The 21,698-nt window shown below is 33.0% G+C and overlaps 5 protein-coding genes across 5 annotated transcripts; 1 reads left to right on the top strand and 4 right to left on the bottom strand.

Moving 5' to 3' along the window:
* Positions 1 to 110: 110 nt before the first annotated feature.
* LOC107029270 (ras-related protein RABA5e-like) lies at positions 111 to 3,675 on the bottom strand. Its single transcript, XM_015230651.2, has 2 exons — positions 3,200 to 3,675; positions 111 to 611 (listed from the first exon to the last, which is right to left on the bottom strand). Exons 1-2 carry the CDS (start codon positions 3,531 to 3,533, stop codon positions 292 to 294), a joined length of 654 nt encoding a protein of 217 aa, XP_015086137.1. The 5' UTR covers positions 3,534 to 3,675; the 3' UTR covers positions 111 to 291.
* A 1,161-nt stretch (positions 3,676 to 4,836) lies between these two features.
* On the bottom strand, positions 4,837 to 6,930 carry LOC107029661 (pirin-like protein). Its single transcript, XM_015231094.2, has 6 exons — positions 6,757 to 6,930; positions 6,515 to 6,564; positions 6,358 to 6,425; positions 6,108 to 6,170; positions 5,810 to 5,913; positions 4,837 to 5,509 (listed from the first exon to the last, which is right to left on the bottom strand). Exons 1-6 carry the CDS (start codon positions 6,861 to 6,863, stop codon positions 5,026 to 5,028), a joined length of 876 nt encoding a protein of 291 aa, XP_015086580.1. The 5' UTR covers positions 6,864 to 6,930; the 3' UTR covers positions 4,837 to 5,025.
* A 1,760-nt stretch (positions 6,931 to 8,690) lies between these two features.
* On the top strand, positions 8,691 to 11,660 carry LOC107031270 (metacaspase-4-like). Its single transcript, XM_015232576.2, has 2 exons — positions 8,691 to 9,126; positions 10,430 to 11,660. The coding sequence occupies exons 1-2, from the start codon at positions 8,781 to 8,783 to the stop codon at positions 11,332 to 11,334; spliced, it is 1,251 nt and encodes a 416-aa protein (XP_015088062.1). The 5' UTR covers positions 8,691 to 8,780; the 3' UTR covers positions 11,335 to 11,660.
* Positions 11,661 to 11,757: 97 nt separating this feature from the next.
* LOC107031271 lies at positions 11,758 to 15,209 on the bottom strand. The gene is made up of 2 exons (XM_015232577.2): positions 14,921 to 15,209; positions 11,758 to 12,243 (listed from the first exon to the last, which is right to left on the bottom strand). Exons 1-2 carry the CDS (start codon positions 15,119 to 15,121, stop codon positions 12,061 to 12,063), a joined length of 384 nt encoding a protein of 127 aa, XP_015088063.1. The 5' UTR covers positions 15,122 to 15,209; the 3' UTR covers positions 11,758 to 12,060.
* Positions 15,210 to 15,644: 435 nt separating this feature from the next.
* LOC107029777 (putative late blight resistance protein homolog R1A-3) lies at positions 15,645 to 20,972 on the bottom strand. The gene is made up of 2 exons (XM_015231221.2): positions 20,703 to 20,972; positions 15,645 to 19,616 (listed from the first exon to the last, which is right to left on the bottom strand). The coding sequence occupies exon 2, from the start codon at positions 19,607 to 19,609 to the stop codon at positions 15,860 to 15,862; it is 3,750 nt and encodes a 1,249-aa protein (XP_015086707.1). The 5' UTR covers positions 19,610 to 19,616; positions 20,703 to 20,972; the 3' UTR covers positions 15,645 to 15,859.
* Between the last annotated feature and the right edge of the window lie 726 nt (positions 20,973 to 21,698).

Here is a 21,698-nt window from a genome sequence, read left to right as displayed (position 1 = left end):
TCCTAACAACAGTGATTCCATATACTCAAATTCGAAAACACTGAGTGAATATGAAATAGTATTTACAATTGAAGAATGACAAATACATAAAGCAAAACACAGAATACAGATTTGCATTGGGGAAAATAAACATTTATCATTTCAGCTGCCATATAGAATATAAATATTAAGTTCCTGACCATTACAAAAGTACTTTATCCATTAACAAATCAATAAACAGTATGACCAGCAAAAATAATTTAATGAACCATTCTTGTAAAACTTCAGGGGAGTCAAGAAACATAACATTAATCACCTAGAACAACAAGAGTAGCCCTGCTTTTGTTTCGATCCATCGGTACCATCATTGACCAGGTTGACTCTGTTGACAGATAATTCGGCTTTATAAGAATCGGAATTCAAAACCTTTCTGCTAACACTATTATAGATCTCTCGAATCACAATCTCGAAAGCCTTGTTCACATTTGTTGAATCGAGGGCAGATGTCTCCATGAAGAACATCCCTTCTGATTCTGCCAGGCTTTTGCCTTCTTCTACGCTCACAGCTCTTATATTCTCTAAGTCACATTTGTTTCCCACGAGTATCCTTGCAACCGTCGTATCCGAATGAGCTGCATGTAAATGGTTATTTCAGTTATGATTGGGAGTATGAAGAACATATAGAACACCACCATAACATGTAATTTGCACACCTAATACTATAACGGTATAAATAAAAGTTGGGATTCCCTACAGCAGAAAGTATCATTCCAAGGCAAAATGTGAATAAATAAGCTCGTGAATGCAAAGTTCAAGTACAGCACCTGCACCTATATAGAGTCTGTAAAACTTAATATTACTACCTATATTTCCTTCAAAAGTATGTATCTGAATTTCTTAAGTCGTTATTAACTAAGTCATTGTCTCCTTCACACGAGGAAGAAAAATGCTGCACCTTATTAACACTGATTTCGATTTTGATGACATAATCCTCTGCTCATTTCATCTCGTGATTAAATGAAGCTTGTGGATTACAAACCTCATTTGTGGTTATATATGCTGCAAGTGTTAACATTCTATTTATCACATTTCCCTGGCCCTGGGTTCTTTAATGGCCTTAAAGATAGGGATCTCAGACCATGTCAGTGCTCAAGCTAAAATCTTGTACTAGGGCAAACGGCCCTGTATCTGGCCCATTCATTTTGATAGATCAAGAGTTAACACTCCTCGATCTATTTTCTGGACATTAAGTTCTAAAAGTTTTCAACTTTGAAAATAGTGAGCACAAAGTCATTCATTTTCAAGATTCAAATGATATTTGCAGCTCACGGCTCAAAGCAACACAGACACACTCCCGTCCAGCCAAAAGTTAGTTAGCTAAGGGCTTAATAGAGAGACTACCTAAGTTATAAATATGGCACCATTTAACATCAAAAGAATCTCTGAGATTTTTTATCAATCCCCCAGACTACTTAGTCTACCATAATACCATACGTAAGCCAGGCTGTTGGTCCAAATTATTTTCACAATCAACAATAAAACAGATTCCATATAAGTATGACCTGGTGACAAGTTCATCTGGATTGGCTATTCGGAGAAAGAAAAGCATGACTTGAGTTCCAATTCCGAATATACATCCAATTGACAGTCTGTCCAATTCGTTCTTATCATAGGTTCCCAACTGCATCTAGACAAAATTGAGCATAACAGCTACATTGGCATATATACCGCTTTCTTTGCCATTGCTTCAAGTAACAATGATCCATATCAAGACTCAAGATTTTTCTAGCTAACATTGCCATCTGTTTCTATGTCTGGTAAGTAATTTTTCACTAAAAAGACTGAATTAGACTTAATAGCAACTGTAAAATCTTACTTTATTTAGTTAAAGAGAAAAGATAGGAACCAAATCAACAGAAGAAGAAAAAAAATCAAAGGACAAGATTAAAAAAATATAGATTGAACACATCCATTATTCAATTCTGGAAAAACTCTATTAAAATTACCCTTATGGCTTATTCCATCATCCTAAATAGTTAAAGTAGCCAAGACTTTTCGGATCTACAAGATATCTTACATACTTATAAGTTATAATCAAGAACCAAGAATGTGGAAGTCAAATCCCAGAATTGCCATCATATCATAACACCATCAAATCTAAAAAACTGAACTTTATACTACCAACCTCAATAAATCTCAAAAAGGTGAGAAACTTTTATGAGAAAAAGAGAAGGTGTGTATCAAACTTTGATGGGAACTCAACATATGCCAAAACCAAGTTGAAAAGTGGGAATTCAACATGAACCAAAACCAAGTTTAAATTTTTTTGTAGCAACAGAGACATATGAATACAACAATCAGATCTCGACTCACTTGCCAATTTATCCAATAACTAATTCTAAACAAAATGAATAATGTAGAAGTCAAATCTAAAGAACTAGCATTCTATCGTAACACCGTCAATTCTCAAAAAACTAGACTTTATATCCAATCCACCAAAAAGGTGATAACTTTCTGTGCACAAAGAAAAGATAATGCATAAAGCTTGGATGACAATTCAACATAAACCAAAACCAACTCTAGAAAAAGAGAAGAATTTTAGCAACATATGCCAAATCTAAGAATTACCATTATACTATAGCACAATCAAAATCTCAAGAACTAAACTTTATAGCCAATCCACCAAAACCTCACTATATTTCAAAAAGGTGAAAACTTTTTCTTGCACAAAGCAAAAGATATTTATAAAACTTTGATGGGAATTCAACATAAACCAAAACCAAGCTAAACAAAGAAAAGACTACTAGCAACCTATACAAGAATGTAGAAGTCAAATCTAAGAATGGTAGAAGTCAAATCTAAGAATTACCATTCTATCCTAACACCATCAAATCTAAAAAAAAACTAAGCTTTACAGCCAATCCACCAAAAAGGTGAGAATTTTCTATATACAAACCAAAGACAATGCATAAAACTTGGATGGGAATTCAACATAAACCAAAACCAAGCAAAACAAAAGAGTAGTTTTTAGCAACATAAACCAGAATGTAGAATTCAAATCTAAGAATTACCATTCCATCATAACATCATCAAATCTCAAAAGACTAAACTCAAGCCAATCCACCAAAAAAGGTGAGAACTTTCAATGCACAAATAAGAATTCAACATAAACCAAAACCGACTTATAAAAAATGGAACTTTTAGCAAAAAGGATACATACTTTTGAGTTCATCAAGCCAACGAGGAATACTATCAAAAGTTGTCCTTCTTGAAATATCATAAACAACAAGAGCACCAAAAGCGCCACGATAATAAGCAGAAGTCACAGCTCTAAACCTTTCTTGTCCAGCAGTATCCCAAATCTGAGCTTTAACTTCTTTTCCATCAATTTCAAGAGTTTGGGTCTGAAACTCAACTCCAATAGTTGCTTTTGAATGCAAATTAAACTCATTTCTTGCATAACGTGTAAGCAAATTAGATTTACCTACTGCAGAATCACCAATGATTACAATCTTGAAAAGATACTCCTCACCCTCATCATCTGAAGAGTCCATTTGCTGAAAAATTGAAACTTTTTGAGGTTTAGAGAGAGAAAGAATGCAAAATGGTGATCTAGAGAGAGAGAGGGGGGGAAGGGGTGTTGGGGTTTTGTGCAAAGAAGTAATGGTGGCAGAGCTGGCAAAGATTATACAGAGAATTTGAAAGAAGTGGTCTTGCTGGATTTTTTTGGTTATTTTGTTTTTTATTGTTTTTTCATAAAAATAAAATAAAATCACAAGTGGGTCTTCTTTTTGGGTAAATAAAAAGGAATATATAATAATTATATTATAACCTTTTGTTTGAAGAGAAAACAGGCGGTTGGACTCAATAGTTTTTCTAAAAAAATAAAAATAAACTTTTTATAATTTTTTCCTCCTTCTTACTGGTTTAATCCTTGTAATATATATGATTTAGCGTATTTAAATTACTCAATATATTAAATTATGTGTTTATAGTTTTTTTTCTGGTAGGAAATATGTTAACTTTGAGCTATTTTTAGAGGTATATTATGTACTCTCAAATATGAAAATTCTTCGTTTGAATATAGATTTTGAGACTATTTACTTTTATTTACAAAATACATATATAAATATATTCAAATTTCAAACACTTTCTTTCAATATAATTTCAATTTTTATTTTTATTTTTCAATTATGGTGGAGGCGTGGGTGTTGTATAAAAAGTGATGGCAAAGCTAGGTACAGATAATCTTGTTAAGAAGCGTTGTTGCTGGATTTATTAATTTTCCTTTTCTAGGATGAATTTATAAATGGAAGACTAATAGTAAATTTGTTCTATTATCTTAAAACATAAATATTTTTGAAAAGACTAATGGTAAAAGTACACATCATCCTGCTTTTCTTTGATATTCAAGCGATAAATTGATTAATTCTTATGTGTTTTTAACATCAATTTCTCTTTATAAAATCTTTTAGGCATGAAATTAGTTCTTGAGTTGATTATGGTAAAACTTTATGAATAATCATGTTGACTCAATAATTGAGAAATGATCGTAAAAAATCACATGGACCATGTTTTTCATGGACATCCACTTGCTGTAATATGATAATATAGTCATTACATTTTCAATGAATGATCCAAACAAACAAAAAAGATATTATTTAAGAAGTGAATATATTTTTCCACGAACTATTAAAAAAAATTGATGGATGTAAATTAAATTTTCTGAAATTCGTGCATTTTAAAGAAGCTGATACGAGATGCGACCATCTTTTTAGATAATCTTGATGAAATGAAACATTGAGTCTATGATCCAAACTAAAAAAGCAAGATATAATTCAAGAACTCAAACATAAATTACTATAAAAACAATCTTGAACAAATGAAGGAAATGAACACTAATAAACATTACACAACACACATAACATTTCAAATGAAAACAAAGACTAAAACAACTTGAAATCATAAAACTTATAAGAAAACTAATGACTATTGTACTAGTTCATAGGCTAATGTTTATGAAGTATAAGATGTAACTCTGTTTACTCATTTAGAATACCATTGTCTTGACCTTTCAAATCCATTCTTTCCAAGTTGATAATCTTGATAAGCCTGCATAATCTCATTCTTAGTGTTCATAACAAATGGACCATACTGCACGACAGGCTCGTTAATCGGTTGCCCTGCTATCAGAACAAACCTCAATGGCTTTGAAGATTTGTTCCACACACTTAGACCTTCACCAGGGCCTAAAACCAAGCAATGGTGAGCTGGTGTAGTAGTTGAATCCGAAGAACCAAACGCTCCTTCTCCTTCAACTATGTAGATGAAGGCATTCCAGGTCTCGGGGATCGGTTGATGATGCTCAGAACCTGGTTTTAGGGTGAAATCAAGGTACATTGTAGGCGTTCGCGTGAAAACCTGTGATCTTTTCCCCATGGATTCCCCTGCTAAAATAGTAACCGAAACACCATCTTTTTCAGCCTTTGGTATGTCTTGGTGTAGCAATTCTTGATACCTTGGCTCAATCCTGCATCAATATGGATGGACGGTTACAAAAAACGGGGCAATGAAGGCTCGTGAAGTCTGACAACAGGATCATGAGTTGTTGTGACTAAAGCATGTTGTAGCCGCACAGATTGAAGACTGGTTACTTGAACACCCTTTGTCTGACTCATATAGGTCAAACCATACTTTAATACATATATATTAGATCTTAAACGCCTAAATTTTATGAATTTTGATCAAAGTACATGTTTTACAGGAATATGTTAAAATCAATACTAGATTTTTCAAACACTAAAGTCAAAATTGAATCAATGTAACTTACATTTTGTCCTTAGAAGATAAATTTATCCAAAGTTGCAACCCCTTGTGAGTACCTGGTCCAGCAGGCATTTCTGAATGAACTATACCTCTTCCTGCTGTCATCCACTGCATTACACCAAATGGAAAAAATCATAAAACACACTTTAAATTTCATAAATTCGATATTCGATCGCGTCATGAAGTGCCACTTTAGGAGGTAACTATCACATGTTATGTTATATTACGCTGATATTATTAAGAATCTTTACACTGTCAGTGTACATAACTTATGGTAGTGGTGTTGTGAGCAAACTTATTACCTGCACATCACCAGTCCTGATTGTACCCTTGTGACCAGCAAAATCTTGATGAGTAAAAGCTCCCTAAAATTAAACACCACAAAATTAAATCACATTAGAATTTTCAATCTCCATAATCCATACACCAAATACAGAGTTTAACTTATATACATCGCGATACCTAATAGTATATATCAATATTTTTTTTGTCGGTGTACAAAAGTTAAACTTTCCACCCCCAAAAAAAAAGGAAATTAAAATGAATTTTTACCTGCAACATATAAGTGACAGTCTCAAAACCTCTGTGTGGATGGTCAGGAAATCCAGCAGGTTGTGAAACTGCAAGAAGCCAAAAATAACATAGCTTTTTAATAAGTCAAAATCAAAATAAAATCCACAGAATAATATACTAAAAGAAAAAAAATTACCACTAAACTCATCTAACATGAGGAATGGATCAAGATTCTGCAATTCAGGCCTGATCAAATATTAAAAAAAAAAAACAATCAGTATTCGAATCGTGTTTCTGACACATGATATTTAATTGGAGAAAAGTAAAAGGATGTGATTATTGTCCACCAACATATTTATAATCGTCAGAGATTTCTCGATTATCACAACGACGATAAAAAATCAAAGAAAAAGAAAAGAAGTATAGAAACACAATTACCTTCCAATGCTTCTTCTAACAATAGCACCATCACCTTCATTTTGAGCTCTAGCCAAAACTTTCTTAACAACCAATCTTGGTCTACTAAAAATAGAGGACATAGACATTTTGATGTTTTTAATGTTTATTTTCAACTAAATTTATTTTTTGTTTGTTGTGTTTTCTTTTGATTGTGCTAATGTGCCTATTTATAGGCAATTTATTCTTAAGGATTCATATTCATTGAATATATATTTCGTGTGTTGAATAGAAGTTTCAAGTGGGGCCTACTTAAATTTTTTTATTTGATGATGTCATGCTGATGTTACTATGACGTGGTTTCTTATTTTAAAAAATTATTTGGATAAAAAATGAGAATATGAATTTGTAGATTTAATTGACTAAAGAGGAAAATAAGTTTAAAAAAAAACAAAAAACTAGAATTATTAGATATAAAAGAATTCAAAATAATATAGATAATTCATAAATTATAGATTAAATAACTATAATGGAAAATAAGTTCAAAGTAGATACTAGGAATTATTAGATAGCAAAGAATCCAAAAAATACTTAAAATATCATATTTATGATTTGAACTCTTGATGTAAAATAATCTTTTGAACCATTTTGTCGTAAAATTAAAAGTATATTCTAATATAAAAAATAAATTCTACCATTTATATGTGATCGAAGCATATATTACGGAGTAATTTATGAATTAACTTTAAATATTTTAAAATTTCAATTAATACTAAAAATGTCATATTTATGATTTGAAACTTTGACATAGAAATCTCATCGCAAAGGTAGAAAGTAAATTTTGCCATTTATACGTAATAAAAAAAACTTATTTGGCAAGAAATTCAATTATATGCCTTGCCAACTACCTCACTTTCGTGATTTATCAAAAATAAATTGTGATTGAATAATTAGAATTTTCTTATTTTTAGAAGTTTCAATTTAAATTTAATATATACATATATATATATATATTAAAAAGTATTTTCTGTAAATAAAATTATGTGATATAAATTTAAATTAATTAAATAATTTTTATATAAATATTAAACATTAGGTGGAGGAGGATGTTATTTTTGAATTGAATGTTTATTATATAATTATTATTGATTTATTTTTTAAGAAAGAAACATCTAGCAACTTCAAAATCAAAGAGAAACAATGTTTGGTAGTTGTCCGCATGAAACCTTTTTTATTTTGCTGCCTTTGATTCGTTGACCGTTGACGTGATCGATATAAATTCAAAATTATGTAAAAATATTACAAATTATAATTTTGTACGTATTAAATATATCGTAAAATATTAATTACAGATAATATATTTTTTTAAAAGAAAATAATAATAAAAAGAAATGAAAAAAATATTATTGAATAATATGCCATTTTATTTATTTATTTATTTTATTGATATACAATTTTTTTGGATTATTTTTAAAAAGAGGATTAAAAAAATTGTATTTGATTAAGTAGTAAGAGGCCAAATCATTTGTTCAAATCTTGCTAAACATATAATTATAATAAAAGCTTAGACGCCACACTTTATATTTGGTGTATAACTTATGAAATACTTTACAACTTATGTTAGAAGAAAAACTTTAATTCATAAACTTGTCCTAATCTTATATGCAAAATTTAATTTAATGACTTTTAAAATTACAGTTACTGTTTTACAGAAATTGTTTTATACTATTTCATTCTTATTTTATAGATAAGATTAAACGCACATATAAAAAGGTTACTAGCAATAAAGAGTTAAAAATTTATTATTTTTATATCAATTTAAATGTAAGTTACATAAATTTAAGACCAAACTCTAAAATCGTTACAAATTATAAAAGAAAGTAAAAAAATATATAGATTATCCATAAAATAACAAATAATTTCCATATAGGGGGTCCTAACTTAAAAACTTTTAATTACTTATGTCCCACTAGCCTTTTGACTTAAAAAGATCTCAAATTATTCAATCAACAATCCCAAAAAAATCCCAAAAAATTCTCTAAACCAAAAAGATCAAATTTTTTTCAATGGCGAAAAAAGCAGTATTAATTGGAATCAATTATCCAGGAACAAAAGCAGAACTTAGAGGTTGTATTAACGATGTTAAGCGAATGTACAATTGTTTACTTAATCGTTACGGATTTGCTGAGGAAGACATTACTGTTCTTATAGATACTGATGATTCTTACACACAACCAACTGGTCGGAATATACGTAAAGCTTTATCGGATCTTGTTGGATCTGCTGAATCAGGGGATTGTTTGTTTGTGCATTACAGTGGACATGGAACTAGGTTACCTGCTGAAACGGGTGAAGAAGATGATACTGGTTTTGATGAGTGTATTGTTCCTTGTGATATGAATCTTATTACAGGTAATTCAACATTTTTTTTACTTAAAGCACTGTTTTTTAAGGATTTGGAGTAGGGGAAATGGGGCGGGGATTATGAGGTGGGGAATCGAGTTGTCAGGTAGTCAATCGACTGAGCTATTTAGATTGTACTTGATCTAAATGATGGGTTTGTTCCAAGATTGTTTTTTTCTTTGTGTTTGTTGAATTTTGTTGGGGGTTATTAGTTGTATTGGTTTGATCTAAATGATGGGTTTGTTCCAAAATTTGTTTTTTTTGTGTGTGGTATGCGTTTTAATGCAGGTAATTGAGCATTTCTTTGATCAAAATTAGGAATTGAATACCTAGGTAGTTAATCAACTGAGCTAGTAAGTCTGTACTTGATCTATTCGTTAAAAAATGTTTTTTTTTGTGTTGTGTTGAATTTATTGGGGGTTTAGTTGTATTGCTTTGATTTGAAGTATGGATTTGCTCCAAAATTTGTTGTTTTTTGGTTTTCTGTGTTGAGTACTTGTATGGTTTGATCTAGATCATGGGTGTCTTCCAAAATTTGTTTTTTTAATGTGTAGTGTGTGTGATATGAATTTTATTGCAGGTATTTGTATTGCTTTGATCTAAATTTTGGGTTTGTTCCAAATTTCGCTTTTTGTTTGTTTGGGGTTGGGTGTTAGAGTTGATGTGGTAGGGTCTAGGAGATTGAGATCTTCAAATGGTTTTCTTAAAAAATGATCTTGAAAGGTTGAGTTGATCTGTTTTGATGATAATTCAGGTGGATCAAAGATATAAGGAGATTTGTAAAACGAGGAAATGGGATTTTAGAAATGAGAATTTGGGTTTCTAGAGTGATTGAAATAGTTGAATGGGGGACGCGTAACAGTTGGGAAAAAAGAGGGAGTGTAGTTTACGATATTGTGATACGAATCTCATATACAGGAACTAAATCATGGGTTGTTCCAAAATTTGTTTTTTTTTTCGTGTGTGTAATTTGTAGATTGGTATTAGACTAAGATCATCATAGAATATTGAGTAAAAAAGGATCTTCAATGAGAATTTGTGAAATGGGGAACTAGGATTTAGAAATGAGAATTTGGATCCAGAGCTATTAAAATTATTGAATGGTGGGAGATCAGAAAAAGTTGGCCAAAAAAAAGAGGAGAATGGTTGTGATCCCACAAGTGGGATCTTGAAAGGCTAGGATGTACGCAAACCTTACCCTTGATTTCCGACACTCGGCTATAGAATTTATTACCTCTTGCTTATTTAATATTGGAAAAGTAACAGGCAATTAATATTGAACTGTTGGATGTGTTGTTTCATCCTTGATCAGATGATGATTTCAGAGAGCTCGTTGACAAAGTTCCTGAAGGTTGCCAGATCACAATTGTATCTGACTCATGCCACAGTGGTGGCCTCATTGACAAAGCTAAAGAGCAGATAGGGGAGAGCCACAAGCAAGGTGATGACGATGAAGGCCATGGATCTGGTTTTGGATTCAAGAATTTCTTACGTCGAAATGTTGAAGATGCATTTGAATCCCGGGGTATCCACCTTCCAGGTCGCCACCATCGCCGTGAGGAAGAAGAGGAGAATTTTGCTGAGAGTAGTGTGATTGAGACGGAAGACGGTGATCAAGTTCATGTGAAGAGCAAGTCCTTGCCTCTTTCCACTCTCATCGAGATACTTAAGCAGAAAACTGGTAAGGATGATATTGATGTTGGGAAACTTAGGCCAACACTCTTTGACGTCTTTGGCGAAGATGCAAGTCCTAAGGTGAAGAAATTCATGAAAGTCATTTTTAACAAGCTACAAAAGAATAACGAGCAGGGTGGAGGCGGCGGGTTCATGGGTATGGTTGGTAACTTGGCTCAAGAGTTTCTGAAACAGAAACTTGATGAAAATGATGAGAGCTATGCAAAACCGGCCATGGAAACACACGTTGAAGGTAAACAGGAGGTTTATGCCGGTTCAGGTAATAGAGGTCTTCCAGACAGTGGCATTCTCGTCAGTGGGTGCCAAACAGACCAAACATCTGCGGATGCAACCCCTGCAGGCGGAGAGTCTTATGGTGCTCTAAGCAACGCAATTCAGGAAATCCTGGCTGAATCAGATGGTCCAGTCACCAATGAGGAGCTTGTTAGCAAGGCTAGGAAAAAGATGCAGAAACAAGGCTTCACACAACGCCCAGGCCTCTACTGCGATGATCATCACGTTGATGCTCCTTTTGTTTGTTGATTCTACTGTGCTATGCCTTCTCGAGTAGCTATTGGAATACGACTGTGAAGTCATCGAGGTGTTATATAGCTACATCCTTTTGTGTATTTGTGTGATTGTTTGTGCTAATGTTGGAGTAGCTCTTTTACTCTGTTGTTACAGTAGAACCATTCTCCATCATGTGAATGTGTACTATTTGGCTCTGTTTTTTTTTTCTTTTAAATTTGGTCAGAGAATAAGGTATTAAAGAACAACAGTTTTCGGTATTGTTTAGGATATTTGAAAGTTAAATCTGGAGAACTTGTTTTGTATACTGAATGAGTTATATTTTAATGCAACTGAATGTATCATGTGCCAACATATAAATATTGACCTGTCTTGTGAAACTAGGGAACAGAACGAAAGAAGGAGCTGAATTTCAAAATTTTGGTTTACATCAGAAAATATTCACTTGAATCGTGCACTTTCATACTATATAGTAATCAAGAACAACAAATCCTTGCACGCATAACACAATATCGCAATGCATGTAAACAAGGTTACTCGCGCTAGAACTAAGATATGGTTATTTAAACTTCAATGAGATTTCACTCATTCGACAACAGTCGTTCTTCAAATTTTACGTGTACAAGTTTCAAAGACATATAGCAATAACTCCAGTTGTGTCCATGATTCCATTCCAAAGCTTTATCCATTTTTAAAAGTAGAAGCACCAAACTAAATCAACAAAACCGGCTAAGCCACGATCTACTTCTGTTCCTTCTTTGCTTCAATATCACTTGGATTTGGGACTGGTTGAATTCTTTGGTAAGGTTTCCTTGTCAACGTTTCACCCTTTAGAGCTGCAACATATCTGTCATTTGTGTTCTCCTTTCTCTGCAGTTCGCCGAGGTACTCAGCCAACCTCTCTTTATTAACTTTACCCATCATCTGTTACAAAAATCAAAACAATATATGTTTAGGAATTCAACAATTGTAAGTCAAAGTACTAAGACAGCCAATGAGACCAGAAGAAACCACTGTCTGTGAGTCCATTTTTTTTATCTACTGCAAAGCTTTATCTACTTTGCTCTTCATAAAAAAGCAAAGTCGATGTTCTTTCTAACAGCAAAAGACTTGAACAATATAGAGAAGTGAACGTTATAGCTATTTGTAGAAAAGGGTTTAAAATTAATCTTTATTACAATAACCCTTCACTCAATGGAGGTTCTTTGGGGACTTAAAGAACTTAGTTGTCCTTCCTTTCCAATTTACAAGTTCCAAAAATACAAGCTGGAATCTTTATCCATATCTATCTATTTGCCTTCTCAACAGTTCTCTACTCTTGCCAACATTCAGATGCTCCGTTAACTGACCCTGGCATGGTCCAAGGCACCCAAAGGCAAACCAGGGTAGATGGTGAGAGATTTTTCCACCTTAAAGCCCGAAATGCTGGTAGAATCTGTACGTTAAAAGGTAATAGCATTCTGGTCGTTTACAGCTTAATATGCACAAGTCAATCTATTTAACCCTGCTCTCAAGTAGCTTTAGTAAGAAAGGCCAGCTAACACGGTCATATTCCTTGAAGTCTAATTTGCACATTGCCCTAGCATCAATATACTTCATCTTGGACTCCAAGCTCATATTAGCTACTAGCACTCCCACAAAGAAAAGGATTATGTGATTTAGATACCAATTTGTCTATTATTTTCCTCAACCTTCCATTGAGGATTTTGGCAATAATCTTGTAACTATTGCCAAATAGAATAGCGGTCAAAAGAGTCTAACCAACATCCTTACCTCTTCAGGATTATAGCAATAAAAATCACATTTAGGCTTCTATCTAGTTTCTCCCCCTAAAGAATAATACTTGAAGCTGGTCTTTGATTCTTCCTTAATGATTGGTCAACATCTTCTTGATGCCTTTAATGGAGCTAGCATATCACCCTCTTTGCTACTATGTTCTATTTGCATCTTCGTGATGCCTGTTAATGATATTACTTCGTTAAAAAAAATAATAGGTCAACATTATCAACAAAAAGCCCTTGGTGAATCTATCAAATTCCAGAGACTTCGTTCCGTACACTGCTTAGATAGCAAGCCATACGTTTTCTCAATGAAAGGTTTTTCAACTCGGTCCACTTCCGCTCCACTTATAATGTATTCCCCAGTTCCTCAACATACCATCTAGGCTTTCACTTCTTTGTCTCTCTGAACAAATTATTGTAGAATCCCAGGATTTCAACATTTAAATATTTTTTTTTACTACTACTTAAAAAATTCCACTGTTAATCTAATATCTTAAACTCCCGGATCTGTCATATGATGTCTCATAAAACATACATATGAACCCATCAATAAATAAATCAATAAATATAGAGGAGGTGTCCAACCAAATGCTTAGAAGTAATTCAATTACTTTACACTCTTGTTTTGTATCTACCAAGATTGGTTATCGATTGCTATTTTCTATAAGTTAACTATCAATCACTTTATCTACACTAAAAAATAAAGCTCCAAACATCATTTTATTTTCAAAGGTAACCAATACATCAAACAACAAGAAACATTATCAAATGATACTGCTAGTTTACTTTTCATTTTGACAGATCAAAAAGCTCAATCGTCACAGCAGAATACACAATAGACATGAGGCGCATACTGACCTCGCCAGATGAAAGTTTGCTCCTCATATACCATTACTAGTAACAGAGCATCTTTCAAAGGCCTTTGCCTTGCTAATTGTTATGAAAGATCCTCTGGTAGTAACAGTTAAGTAGGCAAAGGCCAAAGGAAGTACAATACACAAAAAGAATCAATTTGCATACAATCATAACAGCAGAAACTACAAAACATATGAATCAATACTCATCTGGTAAAAACAATACTCCTAGGTGAGGGGACTCTAAAGCACATTAGGAAATAATAATGACAAGGCGGTTCTTGGTATAACCATTAGATCAGAATGTACAAGACATGTGAAACAGATACATTCATCCTACCAGATTGAAGATGTTTCTGTAATAACGCTTAGCTAAGCAGCGGCCAAGGGGAGTCAAGAAAAGAAAGATTTTTATTTTCTTCAAGACTCCGGGATAAAGACACAATTTTTATGAAAAATTGTTTACAAAAAATTCAATTCATGTTAACCAAAAACAACGTTCCCTTCTTTTTCTGATATTTTTTATAACGGATTAATTCAATGAATTAGAATGAATCTTTTAGACTATAGTTAATGGATACTCTTAAATCATAATTGTAATTATATAGACTATGATTCCATACCAGAATTTTTTTAAATAATACAAAATAAGAACCGACAACACCACGTAAAATTACGTATAACCATAACTACAGAAGCTACAAGACAAATGAATCAGATACTCATCTAAGAATAAAAATACTACTAGGTGAAGGGGCTCTATGTTAATATCAAAGCAATTTCACGCTGCAGAAGCTACAACACATACGAATCAAATACTTATTTTGGCAATTTACAATACTATTAGGCGATTGATAATCCTAAGCAATTTCCGGTACAGCTAAAACAGCAGAAGATACAACACACATAAAGCACAAACTGATCTAGTTTTAGCAATATGAGTATTCGAAGGGGAAGTGAACATACTAGGGATTCTGGACGAGCGTTCTTCCGTAGTTGGGCTTCAAGTTCAGGACTGCGAGTATTGGTGGCTGACATAACGCAGAAACCAATAATCCCCGGAATGACGCCGCAAACGGTGGCGAATCCGATGAAGAACGGCTTCGATTCCTTCGTTCTCCTCACTAACCACCGCCATGTTCCACTCTTCTCCCACAGAATCGACATCGGCTTTTTTGATGATTCTCTCAATACTTTTCTTCTGCTATTTTCTAGAGTAGAACATTGCAAAATGGTCCCTTACATTACAGGAACATTCAAAACAGTCCTCAAAAGTTATTTTATATTTATAAATTTGATGGAAGAACAGAAAGATTTTTGTAATTTTAAACATCAAGAGATCTTTAAAAAGACAATAAAAAGAATAAACTATATATTGAGTAAAAAATTGCACTTTAAAAAATATATATAGTTTTGATTTCGATCTGAATTAGAATTAATGTCTTAATATTGATTTTTTAACCCATTAGTTGAACCACGAACCAACTATCCATACAAGAATTTTTCTTTTTTTAATAAAAAGAGAATTCTTTGCCTACAATTTTACACTCATTTTGTTTTTACATCTCCGCTATATGGCTTTAGATCAAAGGGAAAAGAGAAGAATCTGTCCAACCTTTGAAAAGTACTGCATCTCCAGCAACAATAAGCAGTAAATTTAAGCTTGAGATTTTTCGGATCGTTGATCGAATTATAAAATCAACAACATGGTTGATGTGTATTGAGATATGAAGATGTTCAATGGAGAGAAATTGGTCAAAAGTATAAATCTAGCTGCATAACAAGAAGAAATCAGTGAATGAGTAACTGGTTTATATTTGTCTCCAATCATATGATACATAATAAGAGTGTATACATTACAACAAAAGAGAAATGGGCTAGCAAGACTTGAGTGGCTAGCTATCATCAATCTGAGTGTTGTTTGACGAGGTGTAAACGATCACATCCTTCAGTCTGTATGATTTCTTCCTTCATTCTCACAGCTGAATCCTCCAGAGATACTTTCCAGGACCCAATCAATTTAATCTGTTCCAATGTTGGAATATCAGCAAAGCTAAGTGGGATCTCCTCTAGGTCACCGCACTTCTTTATAACGAGTGTTTCAAGCAACGGAAATGATTCCTCTGAGACATCCCACCTTGATATATTTAACTTTACCAGTTTCAACAACTTAAGTTTATGGAACGTGATATCTCCAAGGCACCACTCTTCTGATTGAGGAAAACACACATCCTGTAATCGGAGATATTCCAGGCTTGGTAGTCCCGCAATGAAGGGAATAACACTTTCCATATGAATTCCTTCAAGTACCAACTTATTTAAATTTGAAGGCAACTGTAACCCGGATAGAGTGCGGGGACGCACAAAAGAAAGTTGGAGTTGTTGAAGCTGGGTAAGATTCTCCAATTTGGGAGTAAAAGGCTCTTCATCATTCCCAAAATATGTGATTTGAAGTTGTTGAAGATTAGGACACCTCCTTGATAACACATCCGCCCTATCAACTGGAAATTCAACAATGTTCTTTAATATCCTCAAATTTTCCAATTTAGAGGATCCTTCAAAGAGCCCCTGCTTGTCAAATTCAGCCTTACCAAAATGAGCATGCCTTAATTTTTTCATTTCCCAAAAAGACACTGGTAACACTATATCATAATAAGGAAAATTCTTTACAATGAAAGTTTCTATATGGGGAAGATGTGATCCTGGATCAAAATAGAATTTATAAGCCTGAACTGCGAGGTACTTCAGCTGATTTAGTGGTTTGAATGTAGCTAACGACAAAAACTCCACAATATAAGAACTCAAATCCAAGACTTTAAGAAGTCGCCATTCACTAATCTGACAGGAGAGAATCTCATCAATAGATTTTGCTCGATTGGTCGTTATCAATGACCTCAAGTGTTGATGGAAAGGCTTCTGTGTTTTGGAGACCAGAGATGCAAACTTGGAAAGATCTTCACTAAAACTGAAGCTCACTCGAGTTCCCTTCCAATCCAAAGGTTGAAACTGGATATATTGACCCTTCACTGCAAGCATAAACTTTGCTTCTCTACTCTTTTCCAAGCAAAAGTGATGCACAACATCATGAACCTGACAGTATTTGACTTTACCCTTATAACTTCTCTTTGAAAGCATTACCAAGTTACTGCTAATGAGATCCATCAAGTAACCTTCAGCTTCCTCTTCCATTAATCTCCCAGATTCAGTGTTCTCCACGAATCCTTCAGCAATCCATAAACTTATCAATGTAGATGCTGGAATTCTAGCGTCCTCCGAAAACATTCCCATATAAAGAAGACAAGGCTTTAAACAGTGGGGTAAGTTATCAAAACTCAACTGCATAGTCGCCAGACTATATTCTTCAAACTCACTGTCAAGATAGTCAAATAAAGCATCTTTCACCTCATTCCACCAAGATTCTTCCATTTTCCTTTTTTTGATTATTCCAGCTACCAAGACAACCACTAGGGGCAGTCCTTTGCATTTTTCTGCTACTGCTTGACTCACATCTTGTAGTTCAGGCGGGCAATCTTCCTTTTGAAACACTTTTTCCTGCAACAATTGGCAACTCTCTTCTGTTGTGAGGAATGGAAGAGAATAAGGATCAGTATGGTACTTGACTTGCTTACCCACTTCTTCAAGTCGAGTTGTTACGACTATTCTGCTTCTAATTCCAACATCTGGAAAAGAAAGCCTTAAGTCATCCCATACCATACAATCCCACATATCATCCAATACAATGAGATATCTCTTTCCCATTAATTTTCTCCTCAACATGTCGGCAAGAACATCAACCGTAGCTCCATTGTCGTCGGAACCTGTAACTTGACTAAAAATATCTTGTAATAACTCTCTCCGATTATACGTTTGAGAAATGATGCACCATGCTCGAACATCAAAGCGAGAAATAATAATGTCATTATTGTACAACTTTCTAGCAATTGTCGTTTTCCCTTGTCCTCCCATGCCTACAATTGGGACAACGTCTAGCTCATTTGTACCTCTAATCAGATAATCAATTAGTTCTTCTGCTTTATTCTCAAAACCCACTACCTCCTCATCAGTTACAAGATTGCTATGTCGATCCGGCAGATGTTTTAATGGAGCAGCCACATAGTGAGGATTAAGAGGAATGTCCACTGACCACATCTCAGTCACCTCTGCATTAATTTGCTTGATCTCTTTTAAAATTGTAGGAAGTGAGCAAAAGATATGCAAAAAAACATTATACTGAGCAAGAATAGAATCAATAGCAACCTCAGCCTCATATGCCAAATTGATGGTACGTCTCTGAAGATCTTTAGGAATGTTATGTTCATGGTGCACGACATCACTGAAAATGGACGAGAGCTCCTTCTCTAAAATGGATGTAAGAGATGATAGCTCTTTCTCCAAATTCCCTAAAAGAGGTTTCATCAGGAAACCTAATCCGGACTTAGATGTCGACATCTCATTCAGTTTCCTTAAAAGAGAATCCAGAAAGCTCAATCCACCAAAGGTGGGGAACTGAGATGGAGTAAATTTTAAGGATTTGTAGTACGTCTCAACTTGTGCCTTCAGATCTTTAGTCTTCTCCAATATCTGTATTGAGCAAAGACTTATGTCGCTAGTTTCATCTAATTTGTTTATTGATCTAGGAAGAAGCTTTTGAATTACATATAGAATATCACCCGCTATAGCTCCAACCTTTAACAAGACCTCTTTCAACCAGTTACCATTAATAACATGATTTGACACATCAGCATCAAGGAAAACCAACAAGAACTCTATTGCCACATCAATATTTTGAGCAGCGATATTATTAGGAAAATTCTCGAGCTTTTTGTTTCTGAGATACATCAACAGATTGTGGAGATGATGTGAAAATCCTTTTGGTAATTTCTTGTCCTTGAAAGTTTTTGATTGAGTAAACTTTGAAGCCTTTACTTCACCATGAAAAATCTTCTTCATTTCCAGCTCCACAAACACAATCAATGATAATAAGTAAGGAGGTTTACTAAAGTTGTCATTTTCTTCATTAAGTTCACCCTCAGCGACATAATCTAATACGGCCAAACAATATTGTCCCACAGTGTTAGTCATGAACTGAATTCGAGTCTCCAAACATTCCTGCTTCTCATAGTCGACATAACCATTTATCTCTGTGGCATATATGTATTTCAAAAATCTCATTTTCTTTTGAACAATTTTCAGTTCCTTTATTGATCGATGTATTGCAAGTTTTCTTTTGGAATGACAGGACCTACCCTTTTGCAAGAACATCATCAGTACATCATTTAGAAAAATTTCCAGACAATCCATATATTTCGACAGATCAAAATCATTCAACTCATAATTGTGACTTAAACTGGCCGTATTCCCTCGAAAGAATTCCATCAAATGTGATTCTAGCCTTTCCAGATTAAGGTTAGTTTTACATTTATGTGGAATCCTACCCAACACCCGGTGAAGTATTTCCCCAATCAATTTCGCCCTCTTTGTGAGTTCGACTAAGGAATCAGGCAAAAGAACATCATGATACTTTGTAAAGGTTCTAAAAACTCTTAGCACCGTTTCAAGTTCCTCAATTCCAAATATGTCGAACCAATCCAGATCACCTCCACTCTTGATCCTTCTCAGGTGCTCTAACATTTCCTCAATTTCATTTTCAGCCATTTTCTCCCTGCAAGTTCACCAACTTTTCCAATTAGGTTCTTGAAGCCCATCTTAATGCTTTTGAAAAGTTATACATATTAACCTCTGCTCAAATATAGAAAAACATCCCTAAACTTGTTGGGGTTTTCGCCCACACATATGTTCCTTTTAACACTCTGTTTGTACTCTATGGTTTCATAATGTATTGTATGGTAGATATAATATATGGTTAGACTGTATTGTTTGATGTTGTTTTATGATATTATTATTGTTTAGTTTGACTGTATGGTACTATATTGTAATTTATAAATTTACTAAATATTCTTAATTATTTAGGATATGAGTTTTTGATTAGAATTAAAGGGTAAAATAGTAATATGAAATATTATCTAAGGATATAATTGGAAAAAAAAATTAAGGAACAATAAGCACACACCAAATGGGTTGTTCCATAAAATGAAGGTTTCATTGTTACATAACAATGAAATTTAATAATACAACACAATACATTTTAAGTAATAATTAAAACAAACATTGTAGGTATGGTAACGATATAATACAATACAATGGAAAACAATGATTCAAACAGAGTGTTAAACAAACACCATTGGCTGATGCGAAACCAAATTTTGTGAGGGGTATTGATAGATAATATATATTTTGTTTCAGAACTCATTAGTCAAATTGATAGAGAAAATGTTCGAGATTAATTATGTTTTACTTCAAGTCATACGAAGACATTAGAAAACAAATAAGACTAACACAGTTTGTCTTCATTCTTCAATCAAAAATCATTACAATACTAACACAATCGAAGACATTTACAACAGTTGATCAAAATCAACCAACAATTTTTAAAAGGAACAAATTATGGGTGATTCAATAATTGAATAGGATAAAGGAGTAGTTGAGCTACTTGAGAAAAAAAAAAAACAAAGTTTAGAAATATGTTTATGAGTTCGTCTTTTACTATTTTACATCTTATTTACCCTTTTGTAATGTCATGTAACTAACAATTATTATCTCATAAAATCCTCTTTTTCACGATATAGTAACTAGATCATTTGCAAAATCAACTCTCTAATTATGTATCTATGGGGAAAAAATGACTTACAGTTAGTTAACGAGTATCTTCAATTCTGAATCAATCGTTAAAAGGAGAAAAAGAGATGAAATATTAAAACTTCAAAGCAAGTTTTATCATCCAAGAGAAAAAACAAACATTATGAGGTAAAAAAGAGAGTAATAATTCTCAGATTCGGATTCCAACAAAGATATATTTTCAAGTTTGTGAAATTAGAAAAAAATTCATTGAAATAAAATGAATGAAAGTTTGGAGGTTTGAAGGAAGGAGGAGTGTTCTTTTCTCTCACTAATAATTCTTATACCTAACAAGAGATGAATTGTAGTAGTAAAGTGGCTCAATAATAAACCTATATTATTTGTCTTTTTCTTGAGGGTTTATTTGATTGGTACAAGTTTTTTCGAGAGTTATTATAAGTTACTCCGTTATGTATATGAGATTATAATTAATTATATATTTCATCATTATAATATAAATAATGAGATACATAATTCAAGAATTACTTAATACGTCTTCTATCAAATACGAGATAAAATAATCCTGTACTTTATACTTCACACCAGATGACTCTTCAGGAAAATCCCCCAAAATTTTATCTGGTTTGTTAGTTTCATACTTAAGCTTTGCACTTCGATGATATTTTCTTAGCATATAATTTAGGGGTTTTATGGTTGGGTATTGGGTCAGACATGAAATTATATCATCATCATCATATATCATATCATCAACATAATCAATATATATATATAAATGAGAACCATAGAGGAGGTGATGTGGCACCTCTATATGGCCTCCATTTGCATTTAGCTTTTTCCATCTTTTTTTTTTTAAAAAAATTATTATATATCATAAAAAATTAGTTAAATTTATCACTAATAAATATTTTATTAATGGTGGGTCATTTATAACAAAAACTCTTCATATTTTTTATTTATTTATCTCACTTATAATTAAAAGAGAAACATAATTTATTTATTTTTGACTTTTCTTAATTTAAATGAATTATTTTATTGTAAAAATATATTA

The sequence above is a fragment of the Solanum pennellii genome, chromosome 9 (assembly GCF_001406875.1).
Source record: "Solanum pennellii chromosome 9, SPENNV200".
In the NCBI taxonomy this organism is placed as follows: Eukaryota; Viridiplantae; Streptophyta; class Magnoliopsida; order Solanales; family Solanaceae; genus Solanum; species Solanum pennellii.
Note: the sequence above shows the minus strand (reverse complement) of the source record. Positions and strands in the feature narration are given on the sequence as shown.